This window comes from Camelus ferus, chromosome 31, assembly GCF_009834535.1.
Source record: "Camelus ferus isolate YT-003-E chromosome 31, BCGSAC_Cfer_1.0, whole genome shotgun sequence".
Classification (NCBI taxonomy): Eukaryota; Metazoa; Chordata; class Mammalia; order Artiodactyla; family Camelidae; genus Camelus; species Camelus ferus.
Window position 1 is genome coordinate 10,059,016 of NC_045726.1, and position 23,350 is coordinate 10,082,365.

The 23,350-nt window shown below is 41.1% G+C and overlaps 1 protein-coding gene across 1 annotated transcript in view; it reads right to left on the reverse strand.

Annotated features, from left to right (window-relative positions):
- ELP3 (elongator acetyltransferase complex subunit 3) overlaps window positions 1-23,350 on the reverse strand; it is an 80,898-nt gene extending 57,548 nt beyond the window's left edge. The window contains exons 1-7 of the mRNA XM_006181219.3: window positions 23,232-23,350; window positions 20,424-20,523; window positions 17,773-17,911; window positions 11,380-11,450; window positions 10,534-10,597; window positions 8,765-8,833; window positions 6,194-6,348 (exon numbers count right to left, since the gene is read on the reverse strand). Coding sequence (XP_006181281.1) covers window positions 6,194-6,348; window positions 8,765-8,833; window positions 10,534-10,597; window positions 11,380-11,450; window positions 17,773-17,911; window positions 20,424-20,523; window positions 23,232-23,250 — 617 coding nt within the window. The 5' untranslated portion in view covers window positions 23,251-23,350. The remainder of the gene's footprint in view (window positions 1-6,193; window positions 6,349-8,764; window positions 8,834-10,533; window positions 10,598-11,379; window positions 11,451-17,772; window positions 17,912-20,423; window positions 20,524-23,231) is intronic.

Sequence of the window (23,350 nt, forward strand, 5' to 3'; positions counted from 1 at the left end):
GGACCACTGAACACTCATACAGCACTGGTGGGAGCACAAATGGTACAACCACTTTGGAAAAATGTCTGGCAGTTTTAAAACTATAAACATATGATGTAGCAATTCCATTTTTAGTTATTACCCAAGAGAAATAAATGCACGCATTCACAAAGAGGCTTGCATAAGTATGTTCCCTGAAGTTTTACCATAATAGCTACAAACTGGAAACAGCCCAGCTACCCATCAATGGACTGGAGGAACTGCGGTCTCTACACAGAGTGGAATCCTACTCAGCGCTAAACGGTAACGACTACTGAAATACTCAACACTGATGAATCTCAAAATACAGTGCTCGGTGAAAGACGCCTTACCCCAAAGAGCACATGCGATATGATTCCATTTATATAAAGTTCTAGAAAAGGCAAAACTGATCTAACGAAAGGGGAAAAAAATGAGAACAATGGCTGCCCCTGGGAGGTGCAGGTGAGGATTTACTGGGAAGAGGCACGAGGAAACCTCCCGGGGTGGTGGTAATGTGTCTCAGTAGGGTTCTGTCGCACAGGTATATGCATTTGTCAGAACCCATCAAATAGTGCCCATAAGATCTGCGCTTCATTGTACGTAAATTTACTTGAAAAGAAAATATCACAAACAGCGAACTAGCTACTGATATGCATGATGATGCATCTGGGGAGAAGTGCATAAAGTCTGCAGCCTGCTTTGAAGTGCATTTTTTAAAAAAAGAGGGACTGATGGATGGAAAGAGGAATGGGTAGCTGGGTAAGTATGTGGATAATGCAAGTACTGGAGAATCGAGGCGACAAGTATGTGATGTTCACTGGAAAATTCTTTCAACTTTTGGTTCAAATAAAATGTTTAAAGAAAAACAACTAGTATCTCTTTTTATCATGACTAAGACTGTATTCTAGGTCGGACTGCCAATGTTAAGGACCCTGGTCACCATCTATGAAAATCTCGTTGATCAAGGGAGGAAATAAAAGTGGTCAACACATGAAGTGAGGGGTGGGCGGGTATTAGAGCCCAAACCCAGAGATGCAGGCGGTCCTGAGGCCTGCCAGAAATAAGGCCAGAGCAGCAAGGCAGGAGACGTCACTTCCAGGCCTTCTTCGGTTGCTTCGCTTTCTTCATCGCTGCAAGTCTATGAAACCGTCTTGTGGGCCTGGTACCCAGGATTACTTAGCACTCTAGCTTTTCCAAGACACAAGATACAGTTGAAGGATGTAAAGTCATTGATGGAGGGGAAAAAAGAGGAAGGAACGGAAATGAATTAAAAATTCCAGAGGGAGAAGGTATGACTCAACCACTTCTGGATGGGTAACTAGCCTTTTAAATTGCATCTTGTGAAAACAGCCAAGGAGCATTAGGGACTGAATGTAAAACTGCTTCTGGGCAAGGCTGATTAATAAGGAATAAAACTGTTTTAAAAGGTTGCTCTGAGTTATTTGGCAATGTTTGCGTTCTGGTGAACAGGTGACTCAGATCGCGCTGCCGGTCCTTTTCATCTCCAGAGCTATGATTTTTAGAGGATGACAGTCACCAGTAACTGATGCTCTTGGAGACTACCGCTGATAGTGATGAGTGATTATCACTTTGCTTGATTTAACGAGCCTTCACAGACACCGTACCTGCTTTGCCCTTGAACTTTCTGTTCACTCAGCTTTCCAATGTTCCCACCCGTAAGGACAAAACTTACTGCTTGCTACTAACTTGTCATAAATAATAACCAAGTTCACCTTGTTAGGGCTATTCCTTACCCTAACTCAATCTTTAAAGAAAAAAGCAAAACTTTAATCAGGTTAGACACATGATAGCAAAGCAGGGACACGAGCTGAGACTTGACCCTAATTCCAACAAAGAATTTTCCTCTTAAATATGGTTGACTCATCTGTCACAATACATAACTTTTAACCTAATTTAAGATTAATCTTAAAAAACAAAACCAAAAACCTATGCCAAGCTAGTCAGGTCAGTACTACATCTGTGTAGTTGTCCTAATGTCAACCACTAACAAAATAAACATGGAACTCATTGCCTTGTGTCTGAGAGAGGTGGGCCACCTTGGGTAACCCAACCAGTTTTCACGAATACCCTCTGTGCAAAAAAACTTAGAGAACAGCAAGGTAAAAATCTCATCCAAAAATTTAGAAGAAAACATGTTATGTTCAAAACACAGTATCTCTGAGTTGCTCTTTATTTTGCAAAGATGTTAACATTTGAAAATAGTTTTCTGTCTCTAGTTCTAAAGTGCAAACCAGGTAACTATTTCTTCAAAGTATGCAAAATTTCCCTAAAAAACAAATACCAACTCTAGCATAGGGAGTTGGAAGTAAAAATTTACCTCAACAAAGGAAACATGATGCCCAAAACTGGCTTTTTCCAGAATATCTCATAAAAATATAGAGACCAGGAGAAAAGAGCAAAAACATGGCAAGCGTGGGTGGGCAGGATTCAGTGTAACATTTATGGATGGTTTTTATGGCTCCCAGATTGTACTTTTATTACTTCCCAAGAGCCATTCATGAGATTTGTTGCAATGAAGACTCAAGTCATATGAACATTTTTATCTGAAAGTAAAGTGTTTGTTGCCCCCTTGAGGTAAATTCAAGAACAGAAGCAAAACAACGCTGGCTTTGCCTAGTCCACTACAGAAAGAGGCTTTCTTCACCGAAGGGCTTTTTCTGCACACACACTGTGATCCGAAGTTGTACTATAAAACTCAATTTTCACCCCCAAACCAGACAATTTACAAACCCCACTGGGCTCTGGACCATTTCTGCAAAAATAAAGCTAAAACTTTACATGAAGAACAAAGCAAAAATTTTAAAGTTTCAATTGATGAAAATGTCAAACTGACTGCATCCTAAAAATCCCTTATGCAGAGCTTCAATTGGCCTAGCTCACATGACCCAGGGGACCCAAACTGTAGATGAAAAAGCTTTGCGGCAAATTTGCATGGGGGTTGGGGGCAGTGGGACAAGTCCAAGATATTTATGGCTTAAATCCATTTAATGGGCAAGGTCTGCAAACATAAGAACAGCTGGACTGAGAAAAGAGTATACAATACACAAGCACGACGAGAAACAACGATGGTCTGAAGAGATTACCCAGCGAGGGAATTCTCAGAGTTCAACGGGTTTCAGTCAGTAACCCTCCCAGGTACAGCTGCCATCGTAAAGTCACGGGGCTGTGAACCAATTAAGGCTGTTTTTCTTCCAAATGCATTTTATTCTAAACTATCATCTGATTTTCAAAATAAGAGGAGTGAGTTTCATTACACCATTACTCCTCTAAAGTCTGAAAGACTTCAGCGTTTTACTAAGCATGACTCATGTTCATGAATGATCAGTAAAAACACGGTCCCACCTTATCCTGCCACTGAAGGTCCTGCAGGATGAAGAGATCGCCCTGGCCAGCTGCTGCTGAGAGTCCAGATTCACGGACAGAATTAACTTGTCGCATCCTCCAGTGGCAATCGAGCAAAGCAGGTTGCTCACACACACTCCCAGCTGCTGAACTCTCTACCCAGGTCCCTCAAACTACCCTTCATATTTACTTAAACTTATGAAAAGCTCTCTCTACTCTTTTCATTTTTATAAACCCCAAAGAGAACAAAAGAAGTTAAGGGAATAGGAGAAGTAGGAAGAACACAAAAAGATGTCCCTGCCCCCAGTTCTAAGAGGCAGCCCCACCTGGGTCACTAGCTGCCAGTATCTGACCAACAGATCCACTGCTCAAAATTCATTCACACATTTGCTCACGGCTACTATGTGCCAAGAACTTAACTACAGGGTAATGAAAGAACCCTTGGGTTCATGCAGATTTGGTCCTACTTATCACCCTGCCAAAAAACTCTAAGAGGGACACTATTTGAACAATCTTATAATTAGCTATATGACCCGTCTCCCGTGTTATAAAAGAGAAGTCAGAACAAAGCCTGAAGGCAGTAGGAGAGGGAGTGCAAGAAAAAGAAACATCTCTTCCAATATTGTGAAGTTATGGATGGTGTGCACACACACGCTCATGCTTTTTTCACACCCAGCACGGTCTCTTGCATTACAGCCACGTTCAGGCTCTGGGTTTCACAGCCCCACTCCACCACCAACTCCCTGCGTATTTCAGGCAAGTCTGCTTAATCCCTGACCCTTAGCTGCCTCACTTGTAACACAGGGATACTTTAAACGCTTAACTCGAAGACGTCTTATCAGCATTAAACAATGAACACTTGACACAATGCCCAGCACACTGGACATGGAATAAACATAAACGTCCTCCTTCACCCCCATTTCCCACGTCCCTTCCTCCTCAGCTCTGACCAAGCCTGCGATCATCATCATTCTGCCGCCTCTTCTACTCATTTACACCTACACGTGCACTGGGTCCCACAGGTGGGCTCACACTGGAAGAATTGCTCTAAAAATTGCTTTTTCGTAGTATACCTTGGAAATCTGAAACTCTCCCTAAGGTGACCTTATCAATTTGCATGGCTATAAATACCATCCCTGAGCTGATAAACCCCCAATTTTATACGCCCAGCCCAGTCGTCTCTGATACAACTTATGGCTCTCTCCACTTGGACATGTCCTAGGCGTTTCAAACTTAATGTATCCAAAGTAAAACTGTTGTTTTCTCCCACAAACCTGTTCTTCCCTCTCTCTTTCCTTCTCAGTACACGGCACTACCCTCAATCACGTCCTACAACCAAAACCTGGGCGTCAGCCTTGACTCCGTCCTCCTTCTTACCCACAGCCCAATCCAAGCCTGTCAGTTGCAAAAACCAACGCAACTCTAACCCATCCTCTCTTCTCCATCACTAGGGCCTCCACCCTCATCTGAGCTGGGATGGACACAGCAGTCTTCTGTCTGGTTTCCCACTTTTACTCTAACCCACTAGGCAGACAACAGCCAGAACAACCTTTATACTTACCTACCTGAACATGTCACTCTTCTTAAAACTACTCATCTCCTTACTGCATTTTGGAAAAGTTTTTAACGCCTCAAAAGCATGTGTAATCTGGCCCATACCTAACTCTTCAAGCTCACCTCATGATACTCTCTTCCTTGGTCTCTGCAATCTAGCCCCACTGGCCTCCTCTCTCTTCCGAGAACACCTCAAGTTCTTCCTCTTCTTAGTGCCTTTGTCTTTTTTTTTTTTTCCCTGCGCTTGGCCTGACCGACTCCTCCTTACACTTCAGGTCTCAGCTTAGATATCACCACCTCATCCAGGGGATCACCCACTTCTTCCCTATCACACAGTCGATCTCCATCACAGCACTGACTGTTTATTTGCTGAACCAGCAGAATGGAAGCACCTCAAGGGCAGGGACAACACGCATCTCATTTACCACGCTGTCTCAGTGCCCAGAGCAGCGCATGGTATCGAGTGGGCCTTCAATAATCGCTCAGCAGGTAAGAGGGAATGGCACGCAGTGACTCAGCCGGGTGTTCCCGAAACTTCTGAAAATAAGAACTATTTTAAGACTTTCACTTCTTAAATCACCGAACTATATATGAAACCTTAGTATTTGTCCTGCTAAAAACTGAGATTTGAGGTATCAAAGGAATGAATAATTCTCATTTTGTCAACTAGAATTTGAAATGAATAAGAGATCCCTCTCATAAAATATTTAATAGTTATTACATAGTAACTAATAAAACAGTAATTTTAAAATAATAGTCGCATGTTTTGTTGACTTTATAGCAGCTAAACATTTCAGATAATGAGAACTCCCAGTGCTCTTTTAGTTAGTGCTCAACTAGCCCGATCAAAGCTACTCCTGCAGGTTAGAGCAGCCGAAGGCTGAAAAGAGCTTCACAGTGACTTTTTGAGAATAATACCAATGAGCCTTACTCACTTTTTAAAACCATAATCCCTTTTTCCCACAAAACAGAAATAACTACCAGAACTAGGGCTGTATGAGATGATGGATGTTAACTAAACTTATCGTGTCATCATTTCATGATACATGTGAAATCAAACCATTATGCTGTATGCCGTAAACATACACAGTGCTGTAAGTCAATTATATCTTGAGAAAACTGGGGGAAAATGTATTTAACCTTACAACTATGAAAAATATGCAAATAAAAAGAACTAGGAATGTAGACACAGGGCAGAAGGAATTCTCATAAGCTGCTGCTAGGAGAATAAACTGATAACCACTGTGGAGAATACGATAAAACAAGAATTTCTTACTTGACTGCCTCGTAAATATTGTTGGAGGTATGTCCTGATAAGGCATCATGTAAATTTCGAATAAAATAGTCTCTGTATTCTTCTGGAAGGGCCATAAACGTTCCACCCATCACAATAAATTCCACTTTGTCCACACTGTGACCAAGCTGTTTTAACTGAAAGATATAAATTCATCAGCATTAGAAGGATATAATCAACTACCCTAAGAGGGTACTGCAAGTTTCTAATTTTATTATGCAATGTTTTCATCAGTAAAGTTTAAAAATGAGAAGCAATGAAACATGTTAAGAGAATTCTACAGATTAAAAAAAAAAGACTCTAGAGTCTGAAAGAAAAAAAGAAAATTACAGCTCAAATAATGAAGACTGAGAATTAAAAAAAATAAGTATGATGTCAATACTTAAGTGAAAGTTTAAAAACATAGAACATAAATTACAGAGCAGTAAAGGCAAATATAACACAGTGTAATAGAACAAATATTTACTGATTATGTATTTTATGCCAGACTTTACGGTAAGCATTGGGTACAAAAAAGCTGACTATCTGCAACATACTCAGGCCTTGCTGTAAATGAAAGAGAACGCTAGATTAGAAAGAAACATTAAGAAAGTAGTTTTAAATCAAAACTTCAAAGCTTTAAATCAATTGTGAGGATCCTGGGCACAGGTGGCACCCAAGCCTGCTTTGGGGGCGTGGCTGGGAGTAGGGGAGAGAGAAGATTAAAGTCTGATTGATAAAATCTGAAATGCAATGTCTCCCTCACAGATGCAGAAAACAAACTTATGGTTACCAGTGGGGGAAGAGGGTGGGAAGGGATAAACTGGGAGTCTGAGATTTGCAGATACTAATATATATAAAATAGATAGCAAGCTTATACTGTATATAGCACAGGGAACCATATTCAGTATCTTGCAGTAACCTATGGTGAAGAACATGAAAATGAATATATGTACGTTCCTATGTGACTGGAGTATTGTGCTGTACACCAGAAATTGACACACACTGTAAACTGAATGTACTTCAATAAAAATATATTTTTAAAAAACCAAAAAAATCCCCAAAATACATTGTCTCCTCTACTAGGAGATGGAATGGTACAGATCTTTCATTTTGTCAACCCCAATAAGCCAAGATTCTAATTTTTAAAAACAGGTATTAAAATTTCTTGCCAGATCTTAGAATTGAGAAAAACTAGGTAAGTAGACTAAAAATTATGAACTCGAATGTACTGTGTAAAAAGGATGCCTACACTTAATATGGGTAAAAAGTTACTTTTATACTTGTCCCTGAAAATGGCAGAGAATAATTTATACACACATATATGTTTATGTGCCTGCACACGCATGCATACGAATATACATATATACATAAGTACACGTATAGAGCCATCAACACTGAAAGAATACAACTATGGTTGCTCACAAAGTACAAACGACAAAATCTTACTGGTAGCCTTTTCAAAATATCTTGCCCGGACCCTAAGCCAGACTTAATCAGAACTCCAGGGGGGAAGATCGGCATGTATTTTGGAAAGTCACTCAGGTGATTCCAGTGCCTTTATAGTTAGGGAAAGAATCACTGGTCTCTGGTCGCTTCTAAAGCTCTCAAAATCCATGCTTCTTTTTGGTAAACACAAACATTTCGAACTCTACTGAAACATTTCAAATGAATTAACTATCATGGCTGAAACAGAAACTGAAGCAATAGTTGGTACAGAAACTACGCAGGCTCCTGGCAGGTGGGGTCCTCTCCTCCAGCTGACAATCCTGAGCCACGCATGCTCGGGTGACAGCGATGTGACAGTTAGAACCGGCCGGCGTTCACTAACAATAGTAGTGAAACACAGAAGCGACTTACAGACCGCAGTACATGCCACTTTCCATTTCAGACTTTCTGGTTGCCCTACTAGATGCAACTGTAAACTATGGACAGTGCTCACAGTTTTAAATCAGACAGGTTTAAAATAAATCATGCGAAAGAAAATTTGTGTTAATCTTCAGATTTCATGAACAGAGCAAGGCCATTTACGTAGTACTTGTTTTTAATCAGTTATGAGGTATAATTTATATACAATAAAATCCACTAACTTTAAGTGTGCAGTTGAATGAGTTTTGATAAATGTTGAATTGTGTAACCACCACTACAACCATGACACAGACCAATTCCATAGCTCCCAAGAGTCCCTCGTATCCCTCTGCGGTCAATCCCGTATTCTCACCCCAGCAAAGTAGTCACCATACTTCTCATTTGGCTTACGGAAGCTACGATTCAATCCACCCTAAGACCTTCCACACATCTACATTCTGTACACTTCATACCATAAACGACCTTCTACAAACTAAAAGACTTTTTAGAGATTATCAAATCCTTACAGAAAATAAGTCTTCAAAGGATGTAGTTTTTGACCTTGCTAGGTATTGCAAAACAGTCCCCCTCTCTCAGATGGATATTAAAAACTTACAAAGAGGAAAAAAACTCTTTTAGTTCTTATTTCAGGTCCAACTCAAATCAAGCAATAATACCTTCTAAGTATAGAGATCCAATTTTAAAATGCTTTTTTTTAAAACTTACCTGTTCTATTCGGTGTCTTGTCTGTAGATAAGGGTCATATCTAGCACGGATAGCTCGCATGGAGGTTGGCTAAGAAGGAAAAATATCCTATTATGCCCAAACTGAATTAAAAATAAAAAGTAGTTTCAAAAGAGCTGTATTAAAAATAAAATTCCCTTGGGCTCCTTTCTTCCTTTCTCAGCTTTGTCAGGGTTCAAATAATGTCCTGAATAGCACCTGGCTGGTCCCCACTCCCGCTGTCAGAAGTATCTTAAAAGCAGACATCTCCTTGGATCATATTTATATCTTTGTGTAAACACTTACAGAATCCCCAGGGTCACCACACTGCTATCCTGCTCAAAGACACAGATGTGCATACATACCCAAAAGTTACTGGGATAAAATAACCTTCAAACCAGGTCACTAAATACAACATAGTTTGTACAGCTTAACAAAAAGCCTTTATGTGATCACACAGTGGAATATTCTACAGCCATGAAACAACAGACTGATATAAAATGTTGTCTGAGATACACTGTTAAGTGAAAAAGGCAAGGTGCCAGGTTTTGATAGACAACGTTTGTGTAAACAATTAGGATAAAGGATATGTGTTATTTTAATACCTCTATGATATCTTTGAAGAATGTATAGGAAAGGGGTTGCACTGACTGTCCACAGGGCTGGAGGAGAAAGGGGTGGCTAAGGGACAGCAGCGCGAGGGGCCTTTTCACCAACAAATTCCTTTGTACTTTTTAAAAAATTTAACTATGAAAAAAAAGAAAAACCATAGATAAGAAAAATAAGTCACGCGGCTTGCTGGCTGCTGACCTCCTCTGAGGAGGCGACCGCTTGAAGAGCCTGCTCACTGGTCTCCTGCTTTCACTCTTGCCCCTACTCTAACCCCACCCGCGCACAGCCATCAGATGACCTCTTAAACACCTGTGTGGGATTATACATTCCCCCGCTGTAAACCTTTATGGCTTCTCACGACACCCCTAATAAAACCCAAACGCCCTGCCCTGCTCACAACCCCCCGCGCCAGCCGTCTCTCCAATCCCACCCGCCTCCCGCCTGCTCACCAGAACGCCCGCCGCCGTTCTGGCCAGGGGCCCTGGGGCTAGCTGTTCTCTCTGCGAGGGGTGCTCTTTCTCAAGACCCTTGAAAGGCTCCTTCTTGTCATTCAGGGCCCCGCCTAAATGTCACCTCCTCAGACCACCCCTTGCCAGCCACCAATGCTAAAGTACCCACCCAGCTACTACACCTGACTCGATTTTACTTTTCTGCTTAGCATTTACTGGTACCTGATATTTTTTTTCTTTTTTGTTTCTTTATTGTCTCCCATTAGTAGAATGTAAATTCCACAAGACCAGGGACCTGGCCTGTTTGTTCACGGGGGCAGAAGCAGGACAGAGAACTGGTGAGGAGCATTATTCAAAACCTAGCCCTGTCGCTTATTAGCAGTGTGCCCCTGGGCCAGCTGCTTAAGGCTTCCAGGCCTGTTTCCTTTTCCATAAAACTAGGATAATAATAGTGTCTACCTTCAAAATCTTGCTACGAGGTTTAAAGTTACAAAGCACCTAGAACAGTGTTTGACACATATTAATAATAAGTGCTTTCATAAGTATTTCTCCAGTGACTAGAACAATACAGACACTCAGCAAATGTCTGGTGAATGAGTAACTTTTGCAATTTGGGAAAAAAAAAAATTCCAAGAAAGCCAGTACTTGTAAAAGTGTACTCTAGGTAAGGCATGATGTAACCCTCCTCAAGACAGCCTCACTTTCCTGTACCTCGTATCCAGTGTAAGACTGGGTCGAATACTCAAAATCCGAATCAGGTCCACCAGGGCAGTATCTGCCAACACAACAAAAGAATGAGGCTGTCAGATACAGAACTTAGTCCAACAGTCTAGTTCAAGTATCCATGGTCTCCGTGAAGTCCTGATTGAACCAGCTTCATTTTCAAATCCTAAGAGAAGATTCTACCTTTGCAGCATCTGCAAATATTTATATTTTCTACCAGCAAGTAAAAAGAGAAACATATAAAGGAACATTATTAGTCATTTTTCAGGATGTTGCAGTCACTATTATTTTAGAGGCTTAAACTTCTAGGGGCAAATAATAGGACCTGTTTTCCTAAGTTTGGACGATGCTCACTGTGCTCTCGCAGTAATTACTTTCTCCCCGTTAATCTTCCAACCTAGAATCACGCATATTCTTCTGCTAATTTTTCCAATTATCTAACTTTAAGAAGTTTAAAGATTATTTACAAGGATAACTTCTTATTTTGATACTATTCTGATCCCAAATTCACTTTCAATTTCCGACATCTGGAATTTAGGAAGCTCATATTTCCATGTTTCATTTATGAAGTTAACAGCATATCTACTCTTTTGAGTTCTGTAACCTATGCATTTTTTATTCTATATTGCAACAAATTAAAATCTTTGTATGTTTCATTTTTAAAGCACTGAAATACCCTATTGATAGCTGCTTGTTTCAAAGAACTAACTTACACATCTGTTAAGTCAAAATTTTAAATATCACCAGCATGCACTGATCAAGGCTCTAGGGGGACTTAATTGGTTCAATTAAAATACACACACGTACACGACTTTTCAAAATCACCATACTCACACACATATATTTCCTGTAAAACTGATGTGTGGACATCTGTGGGGTTTGCACATGACAGCCACAACAGCAATCTGTAAAAGAGAGATTAATAAAAAAGTAATTATGAAATAATTACCACAAAGTTCTGGACAGTTGTTATCACTCAAGAAGAGGGAGAGGACTGCAGTCAGAGAGGCACACGAGGGCTGCAAAGGTACCAGTGATGCTGTGTTTCCTAGGCTGGGCTGTAGGTGATTGTTTTTCAATGTTATTAATCTTCAAAATGTATGCATGCATTGTAGATACTAGTTTGTATTCTATTCTACAATAAATTGAAGGCAAAATGATAATTTTTAAAGTCACAGTGATTTTTATTCTCTTGTTCTCTCTGATCTGTTTTTACTAAAATAGCCTACAAGAAAAAAATTACTTTATGCAACTCTATAAAATTGTAACTAAACCTAACCTTTGTAACTGAAACTCCTCCCACTAGATCTCAATATTTAGAGCAAAGACTACTAAACTTGGAGCCAGACTTCGGAGTGTGTGTAAGATATTCTCAGAGGGGTCTGTCAGAGCCCCAGCGGGGTAAGAAGAGCGTCTGCTTGAGAAAGGAGATGACAGCAGAGTTAGAAGACCAGTTATACACGGGGGCAGTTGGTCAAATAAGGGTGTGCACTAAGATGAATGCCAGCCACAGAAGAAGGTTACAAATATGGAAAGGCAGAGAAGTAGAACGAACCTGTGTGCTGGATGAAATTAAAGGTACTGTTGTTTTCAATATATATACACACACACAGTCACACACACCAAACAGATATAGATGCAAATGTGTCATGTCTGTGTGTGTGCATATATGTGTGTATTTCCTAGCTTGGCTGGCTGAGAAGGTCTGGGAGCAGCAGCACCTTAATAGTCCTGACCACATTTATCACTCAGATCTTTGTTTCTAAATACCCTTCTCTACTGAAAGAAATCAAGGCTCCTTGGAAAAATGACTTACTCCAGGGCTGGGGCAGAGAAAGTACAAGATGAGCCTGGAACACTTTACTATGACAGAAAGGTAGAAACTGCTCAATGATGGGGACATTTCAAAAAGACACAGAAATCAGCTTGAAAGGGCTTCCACTAGTCAAAACTGGGAAAATTTGTGCATCAAAATAAATAATGATAGAAACAGATTATGACCCACCAACCAGGAAACCATGAATTCTTTCATACAGAGGAATGAGGAACCCTAAGTCTAACAAGAAACAGGATATTTACAAAGTTTCAAAGTACTTCACCAAACAAAACTTCTTGATTACGAAGTGGAAAAGAATAGCTTTAGAAAGGGGAAGCCTGGCAGACACCACCCTGACCAAAGTGGACGTCAGTGGCAGGACAACAAACTATGCCCCACCTGGTAAGATTCAGTAAGAACACAGTCTCACTTTAGTGACACTCCCACCAAGGATGCAAACCTGAATCTAGTTATGAGGAAATGTCTAATTAAACCAAATGGAGTCTACAAAATAACTTGCCCTAAATCTTCAAAAGTGTTAAGGTGATGAAGCCAAGGAAAGACAGAGGAAGCGTCCGTACTGAAGAGACATGTCAGGCGAGCGCAGCACCTGACTCTGCACTGGGTCCTGTAGACCATTTTTGAAAGAGCTACTGAAAGGAGGTCTGGGGACTAGATCATGATAACGCATAGGTTTTAAATTCCTGATTTTGATGGCTGTCTTGTGGTGATGTAAGAAAATGTCCTTGTTTGTAGGAAATACACTAAAGTATTCGAAGGCATCAGCTTTGAAACTTACACTCAAATAGTTCAGGGAGAAAGTGTTCTTTGTACTAGATTTTCAACTTTTCTATAAGACTGTGATCATTTTTCATAACAAAAATTATTAAAATTTAAATCATTGAATAGTCATCTAGAGGAACTCCAAAATCATTTTACAAATCGGAATTAAAAACTTCTATTTTCAAACAAATGTTTTTATTTAAAATGAGACACAACCACAAACACCACTGATGAGGTCAATCTAATTTCACAATCTTTTATTGAGGGCCTACATATAGGCCAGATTCCGAGCTCCATACAGCAGGTGGGCCCTGAGACTACAAAAATATTAAGTCTGTCCTCTGAAATCATACTACCCAGCAGGGAAGACATACAAAAACTAGGCTATTTCAAAACCACATATAAGAAGCATGCAGAAAAAACTAGAGATGCCCAAAGAAGGCAATTAATTAGCCCTGACCAGGGGAGTCAGGGATGCCTCCCCAAGGGACCGACAAGCATGCTGAGGATGAGTGACCCGCGCTAAGAAGGCGGGGGAGTGGGGACCAGGGGAGCAACTGCAGTCGTTTCCAAACATTTGTTAAGCGGCAGAGCTCTCCTTTCCCATAACGTTTTGCTTAAATCTCAATTTACAGAGGAGAGGAAAAGCACCGGGCCTGGGTGAAGCAGAGATGGGATCTGCTCCCACAGCTTCCCTATTATTCCCCACAGTAGCTCCTAAAAAACTTGCAAGCGTCCTGCAGTTTTGCAGAAGATAGTTTAAAAATTATTCATAAGGTAGAAAAAGCAATGACTTTAAAAGTCAGCCAGAGAGGTGAAGCTTTGAATCTTTTCTCTGCCTCTTACTGTATATTTTCCTATTTTGTGACATGAAGACAGTACTACCTACCCTCAAAACTGTTTTGAGGATTAAGTTAGAAAACACACCAGCACAGTGCTTGGTATCTAACAGGTGGGCAACGAACGGTAGTTACTGCTGTAATTAATAAAGATACTACTCCAGATGATAAAAAGTCATGCTGTTCAAAAGAACAAACAAAACAAAGCAAAACAAACAAAAACTCAAATACAAACTCGAAATGGACCACAGACCTAAGCGTACATGCAAAACTAGGAAACTACTAGAAGATGACACAGGAGAATACCTTGATGACTCTGGGTTTTGCAATGAGTTTTTAGATACAACACTAAAAACGCGACCCACCAAAGAAAAACCTGAAGTCAGACTACATTAAAGCTCGAAAGTTCTGCTCTGAGAAAGATACTAAAAAGACATGTCACAGACTGGGAGGAAATATTTACAAAACACATGTCTGATAAAAGACATATATCTTAAATACACACACAAAAAAGCCTCTTAAAACTCACAATAAAAAACCAAACAATCCAGTTAGGAATAGGGCAAAAGATGTGAACAGGCATGTCACCAAAGAAGACACACAAAAGGCAAAATGAGTACATAAGATACTCAACATTGTGGGTCCTCTGGGGATTGCAAATTAAAGCAATGAGACAGCACTCTGTATCTACCAAAATGGCCAAAATTCAGAGCACTGACATCAAATGCTGGCGAGCATGTGGAGCAACAGGAACTCTCATTCACTGCTGGTGGGAATGCAAAATGGTGCGGCCACTTTGGAAGACAGCATGGCAGTTTCTCACAAAGCTAAACATAGTCTTACCATATGACCTACCAATCATGCACCTAGGTATTTATTTACCCAAATGAGTTGAAAACTTGTATGTACACAAAAACCTTCACACAAATGTTTACCGCAGCTTTGTTCATCATAATTGCCAGAAATTGGAAGCAACTGAGATGTCCTTCAAGAGGTGCGTGGATAAACAAACTATAGTACACTCGGAGTGGAATATTATTCAGCACTAAAAAGAAATGAGCTATATATCAAGTGACAAAAAGACATGGTGCAACCTTAAATGCACATTGCTAAGTGACAGAAGCCATTCTGAAAAGGCTACAAAACACACTGATTTCAACTTTATAGCATTCTGGAAAAGGCAAAACTACAGAGACAGTAAACAGATCAGTGGTTGCCAAAGGTCTATGAAGCAGAGGAAAGGATGATTAAGGGAGTTTCAGGACAGCCAGACTATTACGTATGACACCGTTAATGGTGGATACGTGACATCATCCATTTGGTAAAACCCACAGAATGTACAACACTGTGAGTGACCCTGATGTCAACTCCAGGCTTCGGTTAATAATACTGCAGCAATTTTGGTTCATCAGTTGTAACAAATGTACCAGATCAACGCAAAGTACTAATAAGAGGGCAACGTGGGGAAGAGGGAGAGGAAGTATGTGGGAACTGTGTGCTTTCTGCTCAGTTTTTCTGTAAGCCTAGAGCTGCTCTATAAAAAACAAAAATAAAAACAAAGCACTACACTGACAGCAGGAATAAAAGCATGGAGGTTACAGTGCACAGCAGTGAGGGAATGACAACCAGCTGTGTCCTTCGGGTATTTTTAATAGGTCACCCTCCTGACACTGTAAAGATGGATTTGGTGCAGGTCAGACAAAGCAGGCCAGCTAGGAAATGCCTGAAATTGTCTAGACGAGAAATAGGAAAGGCCAAAACACTCCTACCCATGGTGGTAGGAACAGACAATTTCGTATCTTTTGGACACTGGGCAGATAGGGCACCCTGAACTAAGATGGACAAGAACGATGAGTGAGCAAGTTTGAGGTTTGGTCATGTTGTACCTGAGGGTCACAGGAATCAGAGGAGAGATGTCCGACAGGCAGTTTGACTTGAATGTGAAGCTTGGGGAGAGGCTGGAGCTGGGAGTCCGCAAACGGCAATGCTTCAAACTGTCAGTGGGTGAGATCACCAAAGAATGCACATACAGCACTAAAAACAGCGGGCCCAGGACCACAGAAAACATCCATTTCTAGAGGCGAGCAGAACAGGAGGAGCTCTCAAAACCAAAAACGATCCCAGGCAGGAGGAGTACAGAGAGGTGTCACGGAAGCCAGGTGTGTGGGTCAAGTTGAAAAGCTGCTAAATCTGTGTCTTCCACAGTGGCAAGCTCATACATAATGCTGAAAACTGAACATTCAACACATCTACAAAGCGTGCCATTTAGGGATATGGAAGTAAACGCCAAGAAATCAGCTAAGACTTAAAAGTCCTAAAAGACTTACAAGTGCTTGCCCGGGGCGGGGGTGGGGGGTGAGGAATGGAAAGAGAGGGGTTTAGAACTATTAGTTTTTCTGAAAGAGGCTTTCACATTAGGTACAAACAAGAATACTTAAATACAAAGGAGGAGAGACTGGGATTGGTGGTAGGTATACTGTATGTAAAAGTTCTGGGGTTTAGTTAGACACAAATGTCACAGGATCCAGGAGACAGGGCTACTAAACAAGTCAGTATTAAGCTGCATTTACTAGGAGTATAACATCCCCAATCCAAATAACAGACTGTAAGGTACTACAGAATTGTTAAAGAATCTTTCATTCAATAAAAACAAAAAAACTAGATTATTAAAAAAAAATCCACGAAAACAAACATCAGACTGAACTTTTCAGATCACATCAGGAACACAGAACTCCGATTCTGGATGCTATGTTTTAGGAGGGTCCAAATCCTTCTTTGGGATCAGGTTAAATCAATTCTTCCCTTTCACACTCATCCTTTTTATCCTAGAGGCCCTGCCTTAATTCAGGCTCTTAACACACCACATCCAGGTCAAACCAAAGGCATCTCAATTGATCTTTTTGTCTCCAACCTACCCTACATCTTACATACAAATTAATTTTCTGAAAATCTATTTGGTTCCTATCACTCCCCTTCTCAAAAAATTTTTTTAAACTGTTTCCTATCATCTGCCTTCTTTGCAGGACATTTAAGATCTTTTACAAGCTGATCACAAACTAACTCTTCACTGCTTTCAAAAATGAACTGTCAAACCCAATGAGCCTGGTACACTTATGGTTCCTTGCTCGTGCGCGCGCGCGCGCGCACGCACGCACATGCACGCGCGCACACACACACACACACACACACACACACACACACACACACCCCTCTTAGATTATTTACTTCTGTGCCTTAGGTCCTGTGCCCTTGCTCCCATTCCCCTTTGAGCCTGCTCTTCTCTGCTTATAGGAGCACCATTTATACATCAAGCAAGCCCCATGCTTTCTCTTGGGCTTTCCCTTGTCCCTCTTACTGCAGGGACATCTCATCCCCTGGACTCCCCCGTCACTCTACACATTCACAGTGTCAACTATTTCACGGTTACCACATACAGATCGACTTTGCACCACTGCAACTTTTAAAAGTACCCCCTGTAAGTATCAATCTTATAAACCACGAGCTTAAGATGGCCAACAATAGCTATCATCTTATGATCGTCACCAAACCTCATCTATACATTTAAAGACACCAAAATCCAAAATGTCATCTACTCCTTTAAGCACAACGAATTTTTTCCCTCTCTGCCCTCCTAGCATTCTGCACGTCTCCACTCCAGCATATGTCGTAACACATGGATGTTATCAGTCTGAATCCCCGACCTCCGCCTCACTACCGGGCGTTACATGGAGGCAGGGATCTGTGGCAGAACAGATACACAATCAGTATTTAATGAATTGAATCACTCACCCCACTGGCAGTTCTGATGGGTTTTGCCTTTAACTTGGGGACCAAGACCTTGCGGTACTGAGGCGGGACGGCAGCAATGATGTCCACCAGGCGGGGCTGTGCTGAAAGGCCGTAGGTGGCAGCTGTCCTGGTTTTCACCCTGAAAGGAAAGCATCCAGCATTATCAAAGTCACAATAGTTCAAGGGCAAGCTACCAGCAGGATAACCTACGAATAACACCAACAACTCCTGTCATTCCCCCCTCCCACCAGATGACAATAGTGGCTTTAACATTTGCAACTATCAGGGAAATAGAAGAACAAAATCCGTGACTTCCTGTGCTCACTCTGGAGTATAAGAAAGAAAACGAGATGACTACAGCGAGGGGGCCCAGGACAGTGACACAACGGAAGTCTCGTTCGAAGTCGTGCTCCAGCCTCAAAGGAGTCTACCCTTTTCTCAACCTCAGCGTTACTGCCTTTGGGATCAGGTTAATTCTGTCCCAGGGAACTGTTCAGTACACTGGAGGATGTGTAGCAGCAACCTTGGCCTGTACCCACTAGCACCCTGTCTTCCCACTGTAACAACCCAAAATGCCTCCAGACATTGCCAAGAGGGTGGGAGAAGTGGGGGGTCATGGTTGCAAACTTGGCTGCCTGGTTGCAAACCACTGTCTCAGGCCAAAACAAAACAAAACAATTTAAGCCAATCTATGTAAAACCAAAAAGAAAATAAACTATGTATTTTTTAAAGTGTTTTAAAACTTTTTCTGATACAAAGTACTATATACATAAAGAATAGAACATAAAACATACTTTAACAACTATAAAGCAACCACTCGCGTAATCGCACTCCAAGACAGAGAGACCCCTGTTTGCCCCTTCCTGACTGTAACCCTGTCCCTAACCCCCAGAAGTAACCTTTACCCCAACTAATAATTCCTTGCTTTCCTCTATAATTTTACCAGCTTTTCTTTTCTTTGTGGCTGCATGCCATATCCTAATAGCCACTTTATCTTCTCATTGTAATCCATCTAGAAATATTATGGGGTGTTTGAATCATTTCAACAAATGCTTACTGGGTACCTGACCAGTACAAGAGGCTACCTAAGTACTTGGCAGGTCAGGAGGTATAAGGCATCGCCGTTTTGCACTCTATGGCTGCATGTTTGCAGACAGGCAGACACAAAAATAATCTACAAGTAATAAAAACACACGTAATAAAACACACACACAACAATGAATGCTTCCACAGGTCAAGAGAGGAACTTAGTGTGTGCTGCGGAGATAAGTCATGTGCACAGAAAAAAGAGTACACTTCAGACAGGCAGTAAAGACATAGAGGGGACACCAAGAGCAGACAGGCTGGCTCATGTGAAGATGCAAAACCAGGAATGCACATATTTTAAGGACTAGGGGTAGACCAACTTGATGGAAAGCAAGAGATTTTCAATTTAACAGTAAAGAAGTTTAAAAAGGGATGGAATGGAAGTGAGAGTCACAATGAAGAAAGACTAGACAAAATTTAGACCGCAACTGGACCTAAGGAAAAAGCCTCAAAGACGACACTATAGTTTCAAGCCTGGGTGAAGGTTAAAACAATTAGGTAAAGAGGACACCTGAGTTGAAGCTGGTTTTAAGGAAGATGTTAGCTTTAGCTTTAGATGTGCTAAATTCAAGAGAATGACAAAAATATACAAGAAGGGGAGATGTTCATAAGAAAGAAAAGATTTGTATAATTAGGGGTAGAGACAACAAAAACAGGAAAAGAACAACTCTGCTAAACACTTGGTAGAAAAATCAATAAAACATAATGTCTTCATAGTTAAAAAAAAAAAAAAGAAGAGTTACTTATTTATTTCTTTAGCAAATGTTTATCAAGCACAATGTTCCAAGGAAGAGGAAAATTACTGCAGTATCTCAGTAACAGAAGACAGGGTCTAAAAAAAGTCATGTGTGTTGTGATTAGACCACTGACGACTTGGGAGTGGGAGGGAACCCTCTCACTAGAGCAGATCTACACAGTGAATACACAGTAATAAACAGATGCAGAGAGGAAGGACCAGTCTTACTTGAGGATGTAGCAAGTCAAAACTGAACATGACTGTGGCGAGGAAGTGGATGAACATTCATAGAGGATCTCCAGTAAGGAAGGGGTGGATTAGATCAAAGTCCCCAAAGAGAGGGTCTCCTGGGAGAGAGCTACCACTTCCTCTGAGATGACAGGGAAGAGAGAAAGATGTGCAGTGGGGCAGCACAGAAGAACAGAACATGGGCTCTGGAGACAGGCGACCTAATTCCAAATCCCAGCTCTGCCAATTACTACTTATTTACTCTTGGACAAATTATTTAACCTGTCTCTGTCTCAGGAGACCCATGTGTCATGAGGGTGACGTATGCACCAACCTCATAGTTTTTGAGAGGATCAGCTGAGCAAATACATATACTGCGCTACCAACAGTGACTGGAATATAGTAAATGCCCAAGAAATGTTAGAATTTATTAGTACTATTAGGCCATGAGATGATTTTGCCATAAATAATTGACAGAACAGGGCAGAAAGCTAAATTCTCAACTGAAAAATGAAATGTGAGCTAGAACCAGTTGTATCTGATAAATTCATCAAAGACATCTGCTCCCCCAGAACAAGACTACCCTTATAGATGAACTTACTTATTTAGGTCAATGTCTCTCCCCTGTTCGTGGGCTTCAATTAGCTGTTTAATAACATCTCCTATGGTCAGCATCATTAGCTCAGCAGGGCTGAGATCTCCTGGAAAGACAATATTTAACAATGTAAAAAATCATATTATTCAGTACAGACTTTTGTACTTATTAGCAATTTTCCTTCCAAAATCATTTCAATCATGCCAAATGAGTAGCTCAAGTTCATGAGACACTAAAACTTTGTTTACAATTTGATCATATATTTTGTATCTTTAACTTAAAGGAAACCTGCCTACACCTATATACGGGAAAAGCTCACTTTAGAAGCACAGACACCATGAGAATGATACAGGAAAGAGTAGAGACAAGCATGAGGAAAAAGAACCCTATCACACAGGAAAGGACCCAAGTAGTTAAAATAGCTTCCCTTTATCTCCAGATTCATAATGACATTTAGATGCATTATTTCATGATTCTCAGAACAGAGTGAGGTAGATGGAACAGGAATATTTGCCTGTCTCATTAAAATGCCACCAGGGGTGCAGCTGAAACCAAAATCCAGGTATCCGCAGAACAGAATTACAAAGCAACATAATGCTATTTTGAAATAAAAAGATGTGGGTCTATACTTGCCTACAGATCTTAATGCACCTCTGAGATATAGTCTGTCCACCATCCCAACCTTCTCCTGGCAACTGAGGCCTCCCTCCTCATCTACAAGCCAACAGCAGAAGCTGATGTGTTCCTACACGACCCCTCCCCCGCCTCCCCAGTTAAGGCTGACTGGTTCAAGGATGGGTATCTATCCAAGTCAGGCCAATCTGAGCTCTTTTTCTCAAGGCAAAAAACACCAGTCCCTCTCCAGTGATAGAAGCTGTGAGATTTCAACTTGGGAGTGCTCACGAGCATGCCTCCTGCCTGGAGAGAAAGCAGGTGTGCAGATAATGAAGGCAACAGAGACTAGCACGGATGAGAAACCTGGCGCCGACAGAGCCCTTCATTACTTCATCTCGTTCGAAACCTCACAACAATACAGCCAGGTGGGTATTGTTATACCACTTTACAGACGTGAGAAATTAAGGCAAGGTAAGACACCACAGTAAGTGGTATAGTTAAGACTCAAAATCAGGTCTTTTCTCCGCAAGTCACATGCTTTTCTTCACTGTACCAAGCCGCCTCTAACTCAATGAGGCAAAGCTAACACATATAAAACAATCTGAAAGAAAAAGAAGTTTATCTATAATCAAGGGCTAAATGTTTTCTAAACCGTGTAACTCAGCACTTTGGAGTTCTACAAAGGCACCCGAGGGGGGCCGTGGAGCGGAGGGAGGGTTGGCGGCAGTGGGAGGGAGCTGGGAGCGGGAAAGGAAGGTCAGGGAGGGCCTTTTTCTCCATTTCAACCAAAGCAGCTGGGCTTTCAACTGTTTATGTATTGAGGGTCTGCGTAAGAATTATTTGGAGGGCAAAAGGGGATTCAGGTGATAAAAATACAGGCAAACCTCAGAGATACTGCAGATTCGGTTCTAGACCACCACAATAAAGCGAATACAATAAAGCAAGTCACGAATCATTTGGTTTCCCAGTGCATGTGAAAGTTATGTTTACACTGTACTGTAGTCTGTTAAGTGGGCAGCAGCATTATGTCTTAAAGAATACTTTAAGACCAAGACCACTGTAAGAATCAACTGAAATATTATATCTATGAAAGCCAAAGTATTATCTGAATATTAGTTCTTGATGAAGGTGGATGAGGAGCATGGTGGCTGGAATGATGACGGCTATTTAAAGAGGCAATTTCTAAATAAGAACTAACAGGGCTTGGTGATAAAGTTAAAAGTGTAAAAGCTGTCTGGCCTGACACCCCCAGGAGGAGCAAGTTAGTGAGATGACTTATCTGGGGCATGTAGAATTTGATGCTACAAGGCAACTGAAGGTAATTTTTAACACTTGGAATTGTTGTTTCAAGAAATTGCAGGTGATGCCAAGAGGAATAGTGATTAAGGACAGATTTATTTATCTTTAAAAAATTTTTTTTGTTTGGGGGTTCATAGAGACAGCCTGACCAACCAGTTTCACTTTCTAAGTATAATTTTGGGCGAGGAAAGTTACTTAACTCTTTGACTCTCAGCTTCTTCATTTGTGAAATGGATATGATATTGGCCTAATAATTATTAGCAAAGGCTCGACAAATGATAGCTATGGTTATCATAACCATCATTATTAATTATTAGGCCAACTGCTCAAATGAGTGTACAGAGATAATACTATAATCTGTGAGAAAATACTTGAAATTTGACTCCAACCTGTTGAAAAACTAAAGATGGAATTTTTCAATGCTAACTCAGGAGGTAATACAAATGTGAATAACTGCATAACTGCCACACAGAACCCAAGAATAATTCAGTGGTTTTTTTTTTCTTTTTTTAAACGTAGAGCTTAAAAAAAAAAAAAAAAAAAAAAAAACCTCAAAAAAACAAGCGAAATGTGCCGTAAAACAAATGTTAGCAAATTAGGAGTCCCAGAACGCGTTAGATCTACCGACCACGTTAACTTCTTGGAGGGCATACCTTGGAATAAAGCTTTTCTTATCATTTACGCAAAAGACACCAAGTGACTGCCAAAAACGGAAGGTAAGGATAGGTTGGCTTAAAAAGTACAAAAGGTTAAACGAGAAAGCAGGGGTCTGGGGCAGACAGGTGGTGGGGCCACTGGTCAGGTCAGGTAGCGGATTCCCGAGGGAATAACTGGCTCTAGCGCCTGCCGGCCCGGGCTCGCCCCTTTCCCACCTTCCCACATCCTCCCTCCCCTTCGCACCTTTCCGCTTCTGCCTCATTTCTCCGATGTCGTAGCAGCCGCCACCCCAGGTACTGGATCTACTAGCTCGGACCTCGGGGTAAATTAACAGCCATAAAGCAACCCTGTCCTGTCGTAAA